This window comes from Nerophis lumbriciformis, linkage group LG15, assembly GCF_033978685.3.
Source record: "Nerophis lumbriciformis linkage group LG15, RoL_Nlum_v2.1, whole genome shotgun sequence".
NCBI classification, from domain to species: domain Eukaryota; kingdom Metazoa; phylum Chordata; class Actinopteri; order Syngnathiformes; family Syngnathidae; genus Nerophis; species Nerophis lumbriciformis.
This window is the reverse complement of record NC_084562.2, coordinates 46,248,128-46,267,067: the sequence shown is the minus strand read 5'-3', so window position 1 is coordinate 46,267,067 and position 18,940 is coordinate 46,248,128. Positions and strand designations below refer to the sequence as shown.

At 39.5% G+C, this 18,940-nt stretch overlaps 1 protein-coding gene across 1 annotated transcript in view; it reads right to left on the bottom strand.

Moving 5' to 3' along the window:
- Positions 1 to 18,431, bottom strand: part of LOC133616155 (uveal autoantigen with coiled-coil domains and ankyrin repeats protein-like) — a 101,230-nt gene extending 82,799 nt beyond the window's left edge. The window contains exon 1 of the mRNA XM_061975285.1: positions 18,225 to 18,431. Within this exon, the coding sequence (XP_061831269.1) occupies positions 18,225 to 18,431 (207 nt within the window). The remainder of the gene's footprint in view (positions 1 to 18,224) is intronic.
- Positions 18,432 to 18,940: the final 509 nt, after the last annotated feature.

Sequence of the window (18,940 nt, the reverse complement as noted above, 5' to 3'; positions counted from 1 at the left end):
AGTCTGTTGTTCACTATTCTTTATTTAATTTAAATTGCCTTTCAAATGTCTGTTCTTGTTGGATTTAATCAAATAAATTTCCCCCAAAAATGCAACTTATACTCCAGTGCGACGTATATATATGTTTTTTTCCTTCTTTATTATGCATTTTCGGCAGGTGCGACTTACACTCCGGTGCGACTTATACTCTGAAAAATATGGTATGTGGGTGAGCAGTCGGAAACAGGAGTGGTTAAACTTTTACGTAATTTGCTAAAACATAATTTTTTACCTGTTTTCTGCTTCGTGGTCAACTATTTTTTTTTATAACCGTCTATTTTGGCGATAATCTATCGCTTTTTGATTACCTTCTGGTCGGATAAATGCGACCTAAGCGGGGGAGAGCCATGTTTGTTGACAGAAGTCACTGATTCTTCTTTTTCTACTTTTGTTCAAGATGTGTAATCCGCATGTCAAATAAAGTATTCCAATTTAAGGTGTGATGCAAGAAAATGCTTGTCATAATCATATACAAAGTAACACTATAATCCAAATCAGAGCTGTACAATGCGAGCAATTCAGTCGCATTTGCGACTAAAAATACATGGTGCGAGTAATGAAAAAAGGTTTTACCCCTAAGTAGCGTTTTGCTGCTGAAATAAATCCATCCAAACTTGATCCACCTAGAGTAAAATGTTCACCCATCTGTCTAACATGTTTGAAATACACATAAACCATAACGGTTAACCAACCAAATGGAGAATTGATTGACGAGGCGGAGGTGTCACTGCTGACAGCTGTGTGTGTGTGAGTTTGTGTGTTTGTGGGGAGTCTGTGGTGGGCTCTCCTATTTCTGGGGCTGAGGTTGCTGAGGTAGTTAAAAAGCTCCTCGGTGGCAAGGCCCCGGGGGTAGATGAGATCCGCCCGGAGTTCTTTAAGGCTCTGGATGCTGTGGGGCTGTCTTGGTTGACAAGACTCTGCAGCATCGCGTGGACATCGGGGGCGGTACCACTGGATTGGCAGACCGGGGTGATGGTTCCTCTCTTTAAGAAGTGGAACCGGAGGGTGTGTTCCAACTATCGTGGGATCACAATCCTCAGCCTTCCCGGTAAGGTCTATTCAGGTGTACTGGAGAGAAGGCTACGCCGGATAGTCGAACCTCGGATTCAGGAGGAACAGTGTGGTTTTCGTCCTGGTCGTGGAACTGTGGACCAGCTCTATACTCTCGGCAGGGTCCTTGAGGGTGCATGGGAGTTTGCCCAACCAGTCTACATGTGTTTTGTGGACTTGGAGAAGGCATTCGACCGTGTCCCTCGGGAAGTCCTGTGGGGAGTGCTCAGAGAGTATGGGGTATCGGACTGTCTGATTGTGGCAGTCCACTCCCTGTATGATCAGTGCCAGAGCTTGGTCTGAATTGCCGGTAGTAAGTCGGACACGTTTCCAGTGAGGGTTGGACTCCGCCAAGGCTGCCCTTTGTCACCGATTCTGTTCATAACTTTTATGGACAGAATTCTAGGCGCAGTCAAGGCGTTGAGGGGATCTGGTTTGGTGGCTGCAGGATTAGGTCTCTGCTTTTTGCAGATGATGTGGTCCTGATGGCTTCATCTGGCCAGGATCTTCAGCTCTCACTGGATCGGTTCGCAGCTGAGTGTGAAGCGACTGGGATGAGAATCAGCACCTCCAAGTCCGAGTCCATGGTTCTCGCCCGGAAAAGGGTGGAGTGCCATCTCCGGGTTGGGGAGGAGATCTTGCCCCAAGTGGAGGAGTTCAAGTACCTCGGAGTCTTGTTCACGAGTGAGGAAAGAGTGGATCGTGAGATCGACAGGCTGATCGGTGCGGCGTCTTCAGTAATGCGGACGCTGTATCGATCCGTTGTGGTGAAGAAGGAGCTGAGCCGGAAGGCAAAGCTCTCAATTTACCGGTCGATCTACGTTCCCATCCTCACCTATGGTCATGAGCTTTGGGTGATGACCGAAAGGACAAGATCACGGGTACAAGCGGCCGAAATGAGTTTCCTCCGCCGGGTGGCGGGGCTCTCCCTTAGAGATAGGGTGAGAAGCTCTGCCATCCGGGGGGAGCTCAAAGTAAAGCCGCTGCTCCTCCACATCGAGAGGAGCCAGATGAGGTGGTTCGGGCATCTGGTCAGGATGCCATCCGAACGCCTCCCTAGGGAGGTGTTTAGGGCACGTCCGACCGGTAGGAGGCCGCGGGGAAGACCCAGGACACGTTGGGAAGACTATGTCTCCCGGCTGGCCTGGGAACGCCTCGGGGTCCCACAGGAAGAGCTGGACGAAGTGGCTGGGGAGAGGGAAGTCTGGGCTTCCCTGCTTAGGCTGCTGCCCCCGCGACCCGACCTCGGATAAGCGGAAGAAGATGGATGGATGGATGGATGGATGGATGGATGGATGGATGGATGGATGGATGGGTGTCTCCCTCCTGCGCCAGGCGCCATGCACAGAAGGGAGCTGGGCTGTAGTTGTAGCGGGACTTGTTGTGAGCTCCAAGTCTTGCAACATGCAAGAAAACAAGGTCTTCGTTGGAGGAACTGGTCAGTAAAAGGCAACGTTTTTTTCACCACCTTACAACTTGACACAAACTGCGCTGCACGTTTGCAGAAATTTCCAGAACACTGCCTGACACACAGCATCATGAAGCAGTTGGCAGTTTGGTGTTCCTGGCTAACATCTTTGTGTTTATGTCCTATAATAATGTTTACTTATAAAAACACCATTGTTATAGGTCAATTATGTTCATATTTCTGCTGATGTTTAAACATGCCCTCTTTAACCAGGGCACTTTATTTCACATTTTGTTCATTTGTGTTTTTATTAGCTGAAGAATGGAGCATAGTTAAATGTTTGTTTTGTTTTTTTTAAATACGATTGGAGATTATATTTGACTTTTATTATATTAATTTCAAGGCTTTTTCTTATGTCAAAATACATCTTAAGTTAGGATCCTATTATGCAAAACCTATTTTTCTTATTTGTCGGTACCTTGTTTTTTTGTATTTCGAATCCCAATCAGTCTCGAAAATTTTAATCAAATCATGTTACATCAACGGATATTTCCATTTGTAGGTCAGTTTAGGGGCCAAACTCTATCGCTATATGAGTTTTGATCCATATCGCCCAGCCCTACACTCGTGTTAGCCACCATGCTAGCACAGTTTAGGGTTGTTTTTCTTCCACTCAAACGCCTTATGATTTGCCGTCTTTATATGTATGAGGGCACACGTGCACGTCGTTTGAGTGTAAATATTGAAATTGTGATATTTGAGACATTTCATATTGCTACTACATTTTTTCTGTGCTACAAAAACTTTTCTGTGTTACTATTTTTTTTCATTTAGTAGCACTAGTACTACAAGTGAAAAAGCTAGGCGTACAGCCTTGCAAATTATGATGTGAGTAAATACATTTTGCCCATGTACACGGGGCTACAGTTAGCTGCTGATTGGTGGCTGATCAATTGGCGCACTACTCGTTTTCTCAGTGCGCTGCCATATTTCCTCGATGCAAAGCCTGTAAATCGATATATTTACAGTACAGGCCAAACGTTTGGACACACCTTCTCATTTTGATGAGTTTTCTTTATTTTCATGACTATTTACATAGTAGATTGTCGCTGAAGGCATCAAAACTATGACACCTGTGAAGTAAAAACCCTGCCAGGTGACTACCTCTTGAAGCTCATAGAGAGAATGCCAAGAATGTGCAAAACAGTAATCAGAGCAAAGGGTGGCTATTTTGAAGAAACTAGAATATAAAGCATGTTTTCAGTTATTTCACCTTTTTTTTGTTAAGTATATAACTCCACATGTGTTCATTCATAGTTTTAAAGCCTTCAGTGACAATCTACTATGTAAATACCGGTAGTCATGAAAGTAAAGAAAACACATTGAATGAGAAAGTGTGTCCAAATTGTTGGCCTGTACTGTACGTCATTGAAGAAGTCGACAAATCACCCCAGCTTTAATATCAACTGATGTGAAAAAAATAACATCATTTTTTTCCATATCACCCAGCTCTAGTTACCTCCCATGGAAACATTTACAATAACATTACTGTCTATCTAGATGATTTGTGTTTGATTAACAACAAAAGCTTTGAATTACATGTCAACAGCAAGGGGGTCCAAATACTATAGAGGGTCCCACATTGAAAATAAATCAAAAGCATGAGGGGGCCATTATAATTGTTATGTAGCTTTAAAGACAAAACATTGTTAGGAATATAACAAAATAAAATGTTAATATCAAAATATGGGACCATGGTAATTGTTATCATCATGGTATAGTTCAGGGGTCGGGAACCGTTTTGGCTGAGAGAGCCATGAAAGCCAAATATTTTAAAATGTATTTCCGTGAGAGCCATATAATATTTTTTAACACTGAATACAACTAAATGTGTGCATTTTTAAGTAAGACCAACATTTTTAGAGTATAATAAGTCTCTTATTCTTTTTAATAACATTGTTATTCTGAAGCTAACCAATAATAAATAAAATACTTCTTACCATTAATGCGACTTCTTGAACAGGTGCGGTAGAAAACGGATGGATGGATTAAAATGCATGAGAATGTTTTATATTTTGAACATTATTTTTAACACTGTGATTACCAGCTGAATTATTCATTACTTATCGTGTTAAGCAATATCAGCTAAGATTTATCTGAGAGCCAGATGCAGTCATCAAAAGAGCCACATCTGGCTCTAGAGCCATAGGTTCCCTACTCTTGGTATAGTTGAATGTGCTCAAAAAACACTAGATGTATATTTTTAAATTTTAAAAAAACCATTGTGATTCTTATTTATAAGATTCTGAATCAATGTATACCTGTATATATATGTTTTTATCATGTTTTTCAAATATATATATTTTAGGCCTTCTCCAAGAGGAGCTTTTGTAACCTGTGACCTGTTTTGAAAATGTTTTATTAAAATTCATATTACAAATAATATATTGCCATATTCGGTTTGAAACGATAACTTGATTAATTAGTTAGCACGGTGCTTGCTACTATCGCTATCACCGATAAATCACCATGCTGAGAGTTTATCAAAGTGCGGTAATCGATCACGGTTTTAAGATAATTAACGTTTGAAACGGTAATAATAAGTGTCTGGAATTTTAACATGTTTTATAATTAATACTGCTAATTGTTACATCCTACCTCATAACAGCCTTGTGGTATCGGTGGCAAAACATATTATTCTTAGCTTTATTAGAGTCAACATTTAAATAATTTCTCGTTATATTGTTTCCTTTTGTTCTTTTATTCTTTCCTGATTTTATTTCGACAAAGTGCCAGTAAAAGACAAGCTGTGTGCCACACTTTGGACACCCTTGGTTAACAGGATATAATGATAAAGTCTAATGAATGATGTTTTACCTCTTTTCAATTACAATTGCTTATACGTAGCTCGGTTGGCAGAGCAGCCGCCGGCCAAGCCAGCAACTTGAGGGTTCAGGTTCAGTTCCTGCTCTTGCCATCCGAGTCGCTGTCGTTGTGTCCTTGGGCAAGACACTCTACCCACTTGCTCGCCATGCCACCTACACTGGTTTAAATATAGCTTAAAGATGAAGATAATGGGTTTCATTATGTAAAGCGCTTTGAGTCCCTAGAGAAAAAGCGCTATATGAATATAATTCACCTCACAATTAACTAATATCTAGAACACAAGTGTCAAACTCAAGGACCGGGAGCCAGATCTGGCCCGCAACATAATTTTATCTGGCCTGCAAACACCTGGAAATTATAATTTAATAATTATAAATTAATATGGAAGTTTAATTGTAATATGACCCGCGAGTTTTAAATGAATGGCGCTTGACAGCGTTGTGTGCGAGGCAGAAGGAATCCACCAATCATGGTGTAGAATAAAGCTCTCAACGATCAAGTGCGTGCCGTGATGGCACTACCTTTAATGTCCTCTAGAGACTGTCTCCGCATCATCTTTTTCTCCATACTAACAATGTATTCTACATGTAAAGCGACTTTGGGTACTTAGAAAAGCGCTATATAAATCCCAGGTATTATTATTATTATTATTATTGGCCCATGCACATGTTGTATGAGGCTTTTGCAGACACACACAAGATATTGCAAGACATACATGTCACAATGAGGGTGGTCATATTTTATTTTATTTATTTTTTAACACTGTTACAAATATGCGCCACACTGTGAACCCACACCAAACAAGAATGACAAACACATTTCGGGAGAACATCTGCACCTAAACACAACATAAACACAACAGAACAAATACCCAGAATCCCTTGCAGCCCTAACTCTTCCGGGCTACAAAAACACCCCCGCTACCCCTAACCCCGCCTACTCCCAACCCCGCCTCCTCCCAAACCCCCTACACACACCTCAAGACCCCCCCCCATCTCCCGAATTCGGAGGCCTCAAGGTTGGCAAGTATGCATTGACGTCACTTGCGTGATGCAAGCAGAGAAACATTTTGCCGCTTTTCCACAACACCCACACACGCTCTTCCTCCCTCCCTCCTTGCCTCCCTCACTCGCTCGCCCGCCTGCTCGCTCCCGCCCCCGCTGTAAACAGTCCGGGCCGGGAAGACGAGCGGTCCGGTAGCTTCCAAAGCACTCCGCCGAAGGACCAAGCGACAATACAATACTGTGGTGCACTGGACCCCAGCGCTGATACTCCGACAGAGAGTCGCTGGGCGAATCAGACGTGTAACACGTTAGTGGTGATGTTAGCCCGTTCGGGGCTAATTGTGCTACTGTAACTGTAAACTCCACGGCGAGCCGCAACCCCCCCCCCCTCCCGTTGGCTCCAGACAGAGACGATTTTTGATGCAATATTTCTTTGTTGAGCACAGGGGCACCCCGACGTGTCTTATTTCAATTAATTTCATTTCATTTTTATTTATCTCCTTCATTGATGTGCATCTTTGATCGATATACAATTATACCTCAATTATTCAATTATACATTTACACACCAATGCCTGAGAAGGAGCAGGATGAAGAAAAATCTTATATTTTTCTGCCCCCTTCAACATAATACGTAGTCTTACTTAATGATATCATATAAACCAACAATTACATCCAAATATAATGAAAACAAACAAAAAAAACACAAAAAAACACAAGAAGTGCAAAACTTCATGATGTACAAACCGTCCAAAAAAACAAAAGAAGTAATATACACCTCACGGGATGATACAATACAAATACAAAACCAGACAAAAAATAAGTAAAATAATAAATATAAAGCAAAATGTAAACACTTATGGCTGTCCATACGATCTTATTGTTCTGTCTTTATATACTTTTTTTTAATTGGAATATATTTTTACAATCTTTTATCTCATTGTAAAGAGAATTTCATAGTTTAACCCCCACCACTGATATGCACATTTGTTTTAAAGTTGTCCTTAAATACTGATGTTGGAAATGACCTTTTCTTCTATGCTCTTCATTCTCAGAAGTGATGAAAAACATTTTTTGTAAATTTGCTGGTAATGTTTTACTTTTAGCCTTAAACATGACACATAATGTATGTAACTTTACTAGCTCCTGTAATTTCAATAAACCCGAATTAATAAATAATATGTTAGTGTGTTCTAAGTAATCTACTTTATGAATAATCCTAATAGCTCTTTTCTGTAGTTGATACGGAGAAAGTTGCGGTGCACAAGGAATACAATTTGAAACGTCGTTATACAACTAGACATGCTGAGGAGTATGCAAAATACCAGGGAGATGAGAGAGTGAACCAGGTTGCAAATTTTAAAACCAGTCTACTGAGGCAACAAGATTTTGTCAAGAAAGAAAGCGAAAAGAGGGATGCAGCAGTCAAAGCTAGCTACATGGTGAGTGAGATGGTTGCTAGGGCGGGAAAGCCATTCAAAGAAGGTGAATTCATTAAAAAGTGCATGTTAGATTTTTTTTCAGAAATCTTTTCTGGCGGCTCAGCCTCACCCAGTTTCTGCATCCAGTGGCCCACCGGTAAATTGAGTTTGAGACCCCTGTTTTAAACTTTAATAGTATCCATTATTTCAAAAAATATAACAGTATATTATCATACTTTCCAAACATGTTTTTGTCTAAATAAAAATAAACAAAAATACTTAACTTTACAGCAAACTACCCATCAAATTAATAAAAATGACAATACATTTTCCGTTGTTCTTTACAGCATATTACTGTAAATTGAAAAAAAAACACTACTGTTTTTTGCGTTAAAATTGTGTTGACTGACCTGCCAGTTTTTGGCTGTAAAATCTACGGTTGTTGTTTTTAACGGTGTATTACTGTAAATGGAAAAACTATACATCTGTTTTTGCGGTAGAAAAACTGGCAGCGAAGTTGGCAGAATAAAAAAAATGTTTTACTGTTTTTCCTTTCACATTATAATGTTGTAAAAACCAATGTAAATTTAACACAACAATTCTGGCAATTCTGGCCGGCTTTTTCCGTAAAAAAACAAAACCAGTGGTATTTACCGTAAAATATTGTAAAAAATAAATTAAATAAAAAAATGGACTATTTTACAGTAAAATGTTGTAAATGTAAAGTTTTTACTGTAAAATCGACAGTCTACTTAAAACAATTGATATAATTAATAATGAAATCTAGAGGCAAATTCATACATTATTTACAGTTACAAGCGGCCCTCTGATGGCAGCCATAACTGTGATGTGGCCCTCAATAAAAAACAGTTTGACATCCCTGATCTAGAATGTCTCTGTTAATTTTGCTGTCTCCGAGCAGAGATAAAAGCAAATGAAATCGCAACATAAAAATCAGTAAATGTCACACATTCTTCCTCAACAAAACTTTGTTTGAGACAAACAGGTTTTTTAAGTATCAGAACAAACACGCTGCAAGGCAGAACAACGCATTGCGCTCAAATCCTCCCTGGGAATCTCGGCAAAAAGGGGGAAAAACTTCCAGTGTGAATACAATTGGGCTTCAACCCTGAAAGGCTTTTTTTAGTCCACATGCACAGGCTAGATAGTTTACCACACACAGATCACTTGGCTTCGTGCCTTTTGTCATGGTAATTGCTGGGAGCTGACAACAGTGCCAAACAGCCACTCCATCTTGAGCTGTGCAGAGTTGTAAAGACCAAGCATTGGGTACGGTCGAACTGGTAGAATTTATTTTACACAGTGGCCGAGACAGGGTTTTGACCAGTAGAAAAATCCACTATAGAGGGGAAACAAATCAATCATCCCATGCTGTTCATCTTTAATAGTGTTTGATTTACTGCTTGTAGACTAGCAGTGTTTCCCATACATTTGGACCGCCAGATTTGGGACTACCTGTCCAAACTTGCTCACCAACACATTATGATGGGAAGGTCTTTAAATGTTGTTCGAATTATGTACAGTAGGTGGCAGAATGCATAGTGACTGGGCATCTTAATATACTTCTTACACACCTGCTTTGCCAGAGATAAAGACGATATAGCAGGAATCATCAGTGTTGCCAACTTAGTGGGTTTGTCGCTGTATTTAACGAGTAAGCAAATAGGGATAGGGCTGATCCGATCACGTATCGATATCGGGTTCCAACACCAGTGGGATCACGGATCTGATATTTCTTTGTACAACTTGCGGAGATTCCCAACCCTTCAGACATGTCTTCGCATTAAGGTCTAAAATTATTCCAAATGTGATTCTCTCCCAGATGCTCTGCTAGCCAGCTAAAATTTAGCACATTTAACAAAAAAAGTGGTTAGTCAAGGCCCACAATGCTCTTCAATATTTGCTTGGTCATAAATAACAACTGTTTTACATTCTTAAAAAAAATCAGCAGTGGCTTGGATCCTTCACGTACCGTATTTTTCGGACTATAAGTCGCACTTTTTTTTCATAGTTTGACCGGGGGTGCGACTTATACTCAGGAGTGACTTATGTGTGAAATTATTAACACATTACCGTAAAATATCTAATAATATTATTTAGCTCATTCACGTAAGAGACTAGACGTATAAGATTTCATGGGATTTAGCGATTAGGAGTGACAGATTGTTTGGTAAACGTATAGCATGTTCTATATGTTATAGTTATTTGAATGACTCTTACCATAATATGTTACGTTAAAATACCAGGCACGTTCTCAGTTGTTTATTTAAGCGTCATATAACGTACACTTATTCAGCCTGTTGTTCACTATTCTTTATTTATTTTAAATTGCCTTTTAAATGTCTATTCTTGGTGTTGGCTTTTATCAAATAAATTTCCCCCAAAAAAGTGACTCCAGTGCGACTTTTTTTTTTTTTTTTCCTTCTTTATTATGCATTTTCGGCCGGTGCGACTTATACTCCGGAGCGACTTATACTCCGAAAAATACGGTATATAAAACAAACAATATTGTTCTTAATACACTTTAAATATGATGTAATGAAGATTTTTTTTATTTAAATGGGCTTTTAAAAAGACTAAAATATGTGTTCAAAGACAGATCTTTGTTTTTTTCATGATTAGTATTAACATTTTAGCCTCTTCTCATTACGTGATCCATTAGACGAGGGATGTCAAAAGGATCAGTGCCACGAACAATTTTTATCCGGCCCGTGAGATGAATTTGCCAAGTATAAAAATGAGCTACCATTTTTGGATGAAAGATACTGCAGTTCTAACTGTGTCCACTGGATGTCGCAATAGTAATTACCGTATTGTTCGGACTATAAGTCGCTCCAGAATATACGTCGCACCGGCCGAAAATGCACAATAAAGAAGAAAAAAAAACATATATACGTCACACTGGAGTATAAGTCGCATTTTTGGGGGAAATTTATTTGATAAAATCCAACACCAAGAATAGACATTTGGAAGGCAATTCAAAATAAACAAAGAATAGTGAACAACAGGCTGAATAAGTGTACGCCATATGACGCACAAATAACCAACTGAGAACGCGCCTGGTATGTTAACGCAACACATCATGAGTCATTCAAATAACTATAACATATAGAACATGCTATACGTTTACCAAACAATCTGTCACTCCTGATCGCTAAATCCGATGAAATCTTCCTCCTCTGTGTCGCTCCTGGTATGCGCCGCTAGCGTCTATTCTTTCTGCTGCTCGATCGCCGTTTTCTGGTGCATATTTCACTACGTCCAGCTTGTAATCTCCAGTATATGATTTCCTTTTCGGTGTCATTTTAGTTCAGTCCTTCTCAGTTTTTATAAGTTACCGCCAATGTTGCTGTGATCCATTTTAATAGCTCCGGCAGTAGCGTAAAGCATATAGCAGTTAGCATTCCAAAACCCACAATGCACTTCTGCCATGACCCGCCCCTGCCAAATTCTTATTGGTTGGCGTGTGAGGGACGATTGCTGACGTGTGTGACGATGGCTGCCATTTGCTTCGTCTCTCACGCGAATGAGATAAATAATATTATTTGATATTTTAAGGTAATGTGTTAATAATTTCACACATAAGTCGCTCCGGAGTATACGTCGCACCCACGGCCAAACTATGAAAAAAACGTCGACGTATAGTCCGAAAACTACGGTATTTGTATCCCTCGCCACCATAGCGCGCATTCCTTCAGAGGGGGTGGAGCTATGCACTGTGTTAAGATAAGGGCAACACTTCCGTGTTTGTAACCAACATACTTACGCTGCTTATTAGTGATAGTATAGAACATGTATATTGTTACATTCATGCCTTGATTTTCAAAGTTGTTGTTGGTAATGTAACCCGTCACATTTTAACCTAAAAAAATTATTTTGATAATCTGTACATTTTGTGTTGTACTTATGAATAGGGACACCTTTTTTGGGCACACACATGCTGAAAAAATAATGTATCCCCTTCTAACTTCTAAGTATGATAAATTAAATGAGTCCAAATTCATAAGTTGTGTTGTAGATCAGTGAAATCAATTCCACCGAATTGACTGATGAAAACGATTACATAATTTATTCAGAAAGTATAAATAACAACAAATGAAGATAAAATACAAATAACCGCAACATGTAAGTGTAAAAAAATAAATAAACACATTATTATTTGGACATTTTTTAGAATGTGCTTAGTCTATTTTTAAACAAACAATATAATCCGAAGTTGTCTTTATTTTTAAGTTATCATGCCATGATTTTAACAGTCCGGCCCTCCTGAGAATAGATTTGTGGCCCCTGAGCTAATAATTGAGTTTGACAACCCTTTTTTAGACTCTATTTTCACATTTACAATGTTTTTTTTATCTCAACAATGTTCTATGAGCCCATAAAAAAGAGCTTCTTTCAGCAAATGGCCACGCTTTGCCACGCTGGCGTAATAAGTAAACCAGTGGTGTTCAAAGTGTTGCCAAACTGTTTAAGCTGTTTCTTAGCACTTATAGAATGATAAAGGTTAGATTGTACTAGGGCTGGGGGGTATACCAGTATTTTAGTTAATACCGGTATATTTTAGAAAGAGATATACATTTGAGACAATATGACAACAGAATGATAGATCTATACTTTAATTAATATTACACAAAGATGTTTACAACAGGAAGTGATTCCAAACACTCTAAAACCATTACACATTAAAACAAAAGAAGGCAAACATATTTAAACACTCAAATTAAATAAATACCTTTTTTTTTATACAAAACTTGTTTATATGGTTTTAGTGTATAATTGTGTATATAAGTACTTTTTGAGCACAATCTACAACACCATGGTAATAATGATAACGTGATCATTTTGGTCACAATAACTGTGATATGATTTTTTTTTATTGTGTTACATCCCTAGTGCACATACACAAAAACTTGGGGACCTATTATGCAAAACCAACTTTTCTTCCCAATAGGTTGCATTTAAATGACTTCACGTCCGGCTCATTAACTGTGCGAGGCACAAAGTGGTCGGCCAATGTCGCATTCTGGGCGACATTTTGCCTTTTTCCAGGAAAAATGCTCTATGCTTGTGTGGTTTTAGACTGGTGAGACCGTTCAAATCACAGAAAGAATAAAAGTTTCTTCAAAGTTCCTCGAGAGGTAATCAAGAAGGGTGAAAGAGTGCAATATTTCATATACTTATATCGTTTAGTATTTCTCATTTAAATATAATCTAGTCTAAATAAAATAAAACAAATCTAAGCAAAACCTAAACATCTTAAGCTTTTACCAAAGGCAGCAATCATAAATGAAGCCTGCAGCACAAACAATGTTGACACCTATAATTATATTTTGATAAAGACGGGGGAAAACCATGTGTACTTATAAATGCCACATACAACACAAACAAACCAACAAACATGGCTGTAGACACAAATTTAAATCATGAAATGCAACCTTACCCGAGCAAGAACGATGCATGATTTATCCGGGAGAGTCTTGAAAGTTGATTCCGATTTCTTTGACCCAGCCACATATAAAGAAGTTGTAGACGTCCATGCTTTTCCAAGTTTTCATCTGTTTTGTCGTGTAGAATGATGTCTGGAGCACCAGATAGTTCGACATGTTTGGGAACGCGATAGACGGATAATCCTTCATATCACTCGAGAAATATTATTTTGATAACGTATAGGGATGGATTATATTGCATAATTTGTATTTTTTGCTCGTATCTGCTTTTAGTAGTAAGATCTAGGCCCCTTGCGTACTCATATAGTTCGTACTCTGTTTGCTACAAAGTAGCCATGTTGGTTTGGTGGTCCACCACTTTGTTCATTTCCGTTCTAAAGCCACATGTTCGAATACAACCTACTGGTACCTGTTTTTGTGAATTTGGGATCTGCATATACGTCCTGCAGATTTGAAACCAAACCATGGAGGCATGGCGGAAATATTTATGACATCCTTGCCTTTTTTCATACTTCCTCCAATTGAGCAGTTTGGAATTTGCCCAATATGTGACATTTTTCCAAAGTGTGACGTCAGCTGATATCTCCATATATGGTAAAGTTTTACCCAAAGTGCTTCACACGAGTCCGCCATTGTAGTTTGACGCTGTAGTCAATAAGCTCCTTCCTTTTTTCTATCCTCTTGTCATGGGGCAGACTGGCTCGTACATGCACATGCATCTTCCGCTGTCGCCATTTCTAATAAAGTACCATATAATTTAAATGTATACCTGTCAGTAGACACCATATGGCAGTGGTTGAGGCACGTAAATAAGACCGCCCACAAAACAGAGAAAGCGGCATGAAGAGGTCTGTAAAACATAATCTATGCAAAATCCCGTCCACAGAACCACCATTACACGTTATGTAGACCGGTGTTTTTCAACCCAAGGCATATTTTTTTAATTGAAAAAACCCGGGAGGCACACCACCAGCAGAAAACTTTAAAAAATTAAACTTAGTTGACAATAAAAAGTCGTGGTCGCAATTGTTGGATATGAATTCAAACCATAACCAACCATGCATCACTATAGCTTTAGTCTCAAAAATCACGACGTGACTTATTTTGAGTTGTTTGCTGTTTTCCTGTGTGTAGTGTTTTAGTTCTTGTCTTGAGCTCAGATTTTGGTGACTTTTCCTGTTTCCTGTTGCAGTTTCATGTCTTCCTTTGGGCGCTATTCTTTGTTTTTGCAATCAAGAATATTCAAGTTGTTGCTATCCTTCTTTGTTAGGACATTGATTGTCATGTCATGTACGGACGTACTTTGTGGACCCCGTCTCTGGTCCACACGCTGTAAGTCTTTGCTGTCGTCCAGCATTCTGTTTTTGTTTACTTTGTAGCCAGTTCATTTTCAGTTTCGTTTTGCATAGCCTTCCCTAAGCTTCAATGCCTTTTCTTAGGGGCACTCACCTTTTGATTATTTTTGGTTTAAGCATTGGATACCTTTTCACCTGCACGCTGCATATTGTGATCACGACAAACCATCTACAAAGCAATCAGCTACCTGCTGCCACCTACTGATATGGAAGAGTAAGGCTGATACGACGCGTCGACGTAGTCGACGTCATCGATTACGTAAATTCGTCGACGCCGTTTTTGTGCGTCGACGCGTCGCATACCATATTTCCTTGAATAGCCGCCGGGGCGCTAATTAATTTAAAACCTCTTCTCACTCCTGCGCTTACCAAAAGGCGTGGGGTAAATTTAGGCCTGCGCTTATAAATTTGAGTGATGTAAGGTTACCATCATGAAAAGCACATTTAATAAAAAAATGTTATTATGGTCTTACCTTTACTTATGAGTCCATGTGCAGCTGCTTCTGATCAAAAGCATCGATAACTTGTTTATAGAAGTCTTCCTTATCTTTCTTCAGTTTTAAAAGTCTCTCTGTCTCGATGGAAATATTCCTTTAAGTATTACCTCCTGCATCGATTGAAAGTCCAGTTTAGAAAACTGTTTTATTTTAGATATGTAATCCTCCATGCTAAAAGTGCAAGCAAACGATCGCTGCTCACTCTTGTGGCTTGTTGTCTTCTTCTGCAGCACCGGTCTTCTGCAGTACCGGTAGTCGCAAGAAGGATCACTAGCGCCCTCTACCACCAGGAGGCGGGAGTCATTTAATGACTCATATTTGACACACGCAGCTATGGTATATTAATAAAACATAGCTGCTTACTGTTCTTTTTAGCATATTCAATAGCTTGGACCTTAAATCCTAAGCATTGGATACCTTTTCACCTGCACGCTGCATATTGTGATCACGACAAACCATCTACAAAGCAATTAGCTACCTGCTGCCACCTACTGATATGGAAGAGTAAGGCTGAAACGACGCGTCGACGTAGTCGACGTCATCGATTACGTAAATGCGTCGACGCATCGCATACCATATTTCCTTGAATAGCCGCCGGGGCGCTATGTAATTTAAAACCTCTTCTCACTCCTGCGCTTACCAAAAGGCGTGGGGTAAATTTAGGCCTGGGCTTATAAATTTGAGTGATGTAAGGATACCATCATGAAAAGCACATTTAATTAAAAAAACGTTATTATGGTCTTACCTTTACTTATGAGTCCATGCGCAGCTGCTTCTGATCAAAAGCATCGATAACTTGTTTATAGAAGTCTTCCTTATCTTTCTTCAGTTTTAAAAGTCTCTCTGTCTCGATGGAGATATTCCTTTAAGTATTACCTCCTGCATCGATTGAAAGTCCAGTTTAGAAAACTGTTTTATTTTAGATATGCAATCCTCCATGCTAAAAGTGCAAGCAAACGATCGCTGCTCACTCTTGTGGCTTGTTGTCTTCTTCTGCAGCACCGGTCTTCTGCAGTACCGGTAGTCGCAAGAAGGATCACTAGCGCCCTCTACCACCAGGAGGCGGGAGTCATTTAATGACTCATATTTGACACACGCAGCTACGGTATATTAATAAAACATAGCTGCTTACTGTTCTTTTTAGCATATTCAATAGCTTGGACCTTAAATCCTACTGAATAGCTCTTAATCTTCTTCCCTTTATGCGATTTCAAATTATTGAAATCAGCCTCCCCCATTTTGAAAATGATGACAGGTGAAGTGTCACTCGTGACGTGACGAGTTTGACCCGGCGGAAGTTCTAGACATATGCTAATTATTTTGCGAAACGAGTTTGACCCGGCGAAAATTCCAGACATGCGCTAATAAAATTAATATTTTGCGAAACGAGTTTGATCCGGCGTTAATCCTGAGCCGGCGGTAAGGCCAAGCATGCGCTAATTATTTTGCGAAACAAGTCTGACCCGGCTGTAATTCGAGGCATGCGAATTCAAGGAATTACGCACTTTTTTGTATTGGATGTTTATCTTTATTTTTGCACATTTTAAAGGCAATACTTTTACTTTTGAAATGCTTATACTATTGCAGAATATTAAGATTTGCACTGTATGTTAATTTTATATTTGTACATTAAAAAGCAAAAAAGCTACTTTTAATTTTGTTAAATGTTAAAAGTTTTAAATATTTACATTGTTACAGAATATTTTGTCATGTTGTTGTCAATGTTGACTGAGTGGCCATACCTTTTTTTTTGTAAATAAAAGCCATGCCTTTTGAAAAAACTGGCCTACATTTATTTTTTCATCTTCTTTTTAAATAAATAAAAACAATCGGTAAAAGGAAAAATAATCTATAGATTAATCGAAAAAAAATAATCTATAGATTAACCGATTAATCGAAAAAATAATCTATAGATTAATCGATAGAAAAATAATCGTTAGCTGCAGCCTTATGGAAGAGTATGACATGGTTACTCTGCCGAGCTCTAGACAGTACAGACACTCAACAACGGCACATTATTTGCAGACTATAATAACTGGTCTGCAAGAAAAAATGTTAACCCAAATAGGTGAGTGCGTCTGCCTCACAATACGAAGGTCCTGGGTTCGATCCTGCGCTCTGGATCTTTCTGTGTGGAGTTTGCAAGACCTCCCTGTGACTGCGTGGGTTCCCTCCGGGTACTCCGGCTGGTAAAGGTTGATTGGCAACACTAAATCGGCCCTAGTGTGTGAATGTTGTCTGTCTATCTGTGTCAGCCCTGCGATGAGGTGACGACTTGTCCAGGGTTTAATCCGCCTTCCGCCCGATTGTAGCTGAGATAGGCTCCAGCGCCCCCCGCGACCCCGAAGGGAATAAGCGGTAGAAAATGGATGGATGGAGGTGAAATTACATAATCTCCCACTGTATCTCACGGCACACCAGACTGTATTGCACAGCGGCACATTGGTTGAAAAACACTGATGTAGACCACAAGTGTTTTAAATCAATCAATCAATCAATGTTTATTTATATAGCCCTAACTCACAAGTGTCTCAAAGGGGTGCACAAGCCACAACGACATCCTCGGTTCAGATCGTAATGTAGAAAATGTAGAAAAAATCCTTATATGACCCCTCTAAGGATATAAAAATGAATGCTATAATGGTTGCTATATTCTTGTGAGTATAGTAAAACACTTTTGTAACATGTTATCTTCTGTTGCTTGTATGTGTATTAGTGGGGCGAAGTGAACATGGTCGGACCAGGACAAGGCCAGGATTGAAGTTTGTGACAAAGAGCAGCTTTCATAATGAACTAATTCTCCTTTTAGATTATGAAGGGGGACAATTAAAAAAGGAGCACCGTGCCGGAAATGGTCCCAGCGCCCTACTTTGGACCCCCTCTGTATACAACAAGTGACTCGAAGCTACTGCAGGTGCTTGCTTCTAACTTCCACCGGGACCACCGTGGCAACAAGGCGTGGATATGAAAGAGGACAATACAAATTGTACATTTGTATCAGAAAACGTGTAACTTCGTTCACCTACACAAAGCTAAAGCTAATTCAAGTATAACAAAACGCCGCCGACCTCGTCACCAACAACAACATTCTACTCACAGTGATGTTAACTTCGTGCTTTTTCAGTCGGTTCTTGAAGCTCTTCATTTTCCAAGTGTTGGTTTGTGTCGTCAATTTCCTTTTATCTATGAAAACATTCGCCGACTGTTCCAAAATAACTTCCCGATAGACTGAAACCAAGTTTGTATCCCGTTCTCCCACGGGGCGAGTTTCCACCTGACGCTGAAAGGCAAAGCCTGATCGCATTAGATGAGCGGCTGGTGCAGCCAATCAGAGTCGCGAACGCGCGGTCGGTTTTGTTCTCGTCCAATCGGTTGCGTTGAAGGGCGGGACTTCCTTGTTTAGGGTCGAAGGGGGAAGTTGGAGACATCCTGGGACGAGGCGGGGGTGACGTCAGACTTACCTGAACACCAAAACACCTGGAAAACCACCCCAAAAACTTTAAATTTATTGGGAAAATATATATTATTATTAATAATGTATATAACTCAGCTGAATGTGTTTGTGATTAAATATTTACTGTATGGCACAGGGGCCAAATTTGTGCATCAATAAACTTACTTACTAAATGTATTCACTCTTACAATTTTGACAGAAATATTGAATGTCCTGCATGCAATCGCATATCTTTTTAACTTTAATATCATCTCACCATGCAAACAAACATATATTCCAAACATTTTTAAATACTTAAATATCTGCTTGTCACCCTGACTTATTTCAAATCAAGTTTGTGTGTAAAAAAATCAAATCAA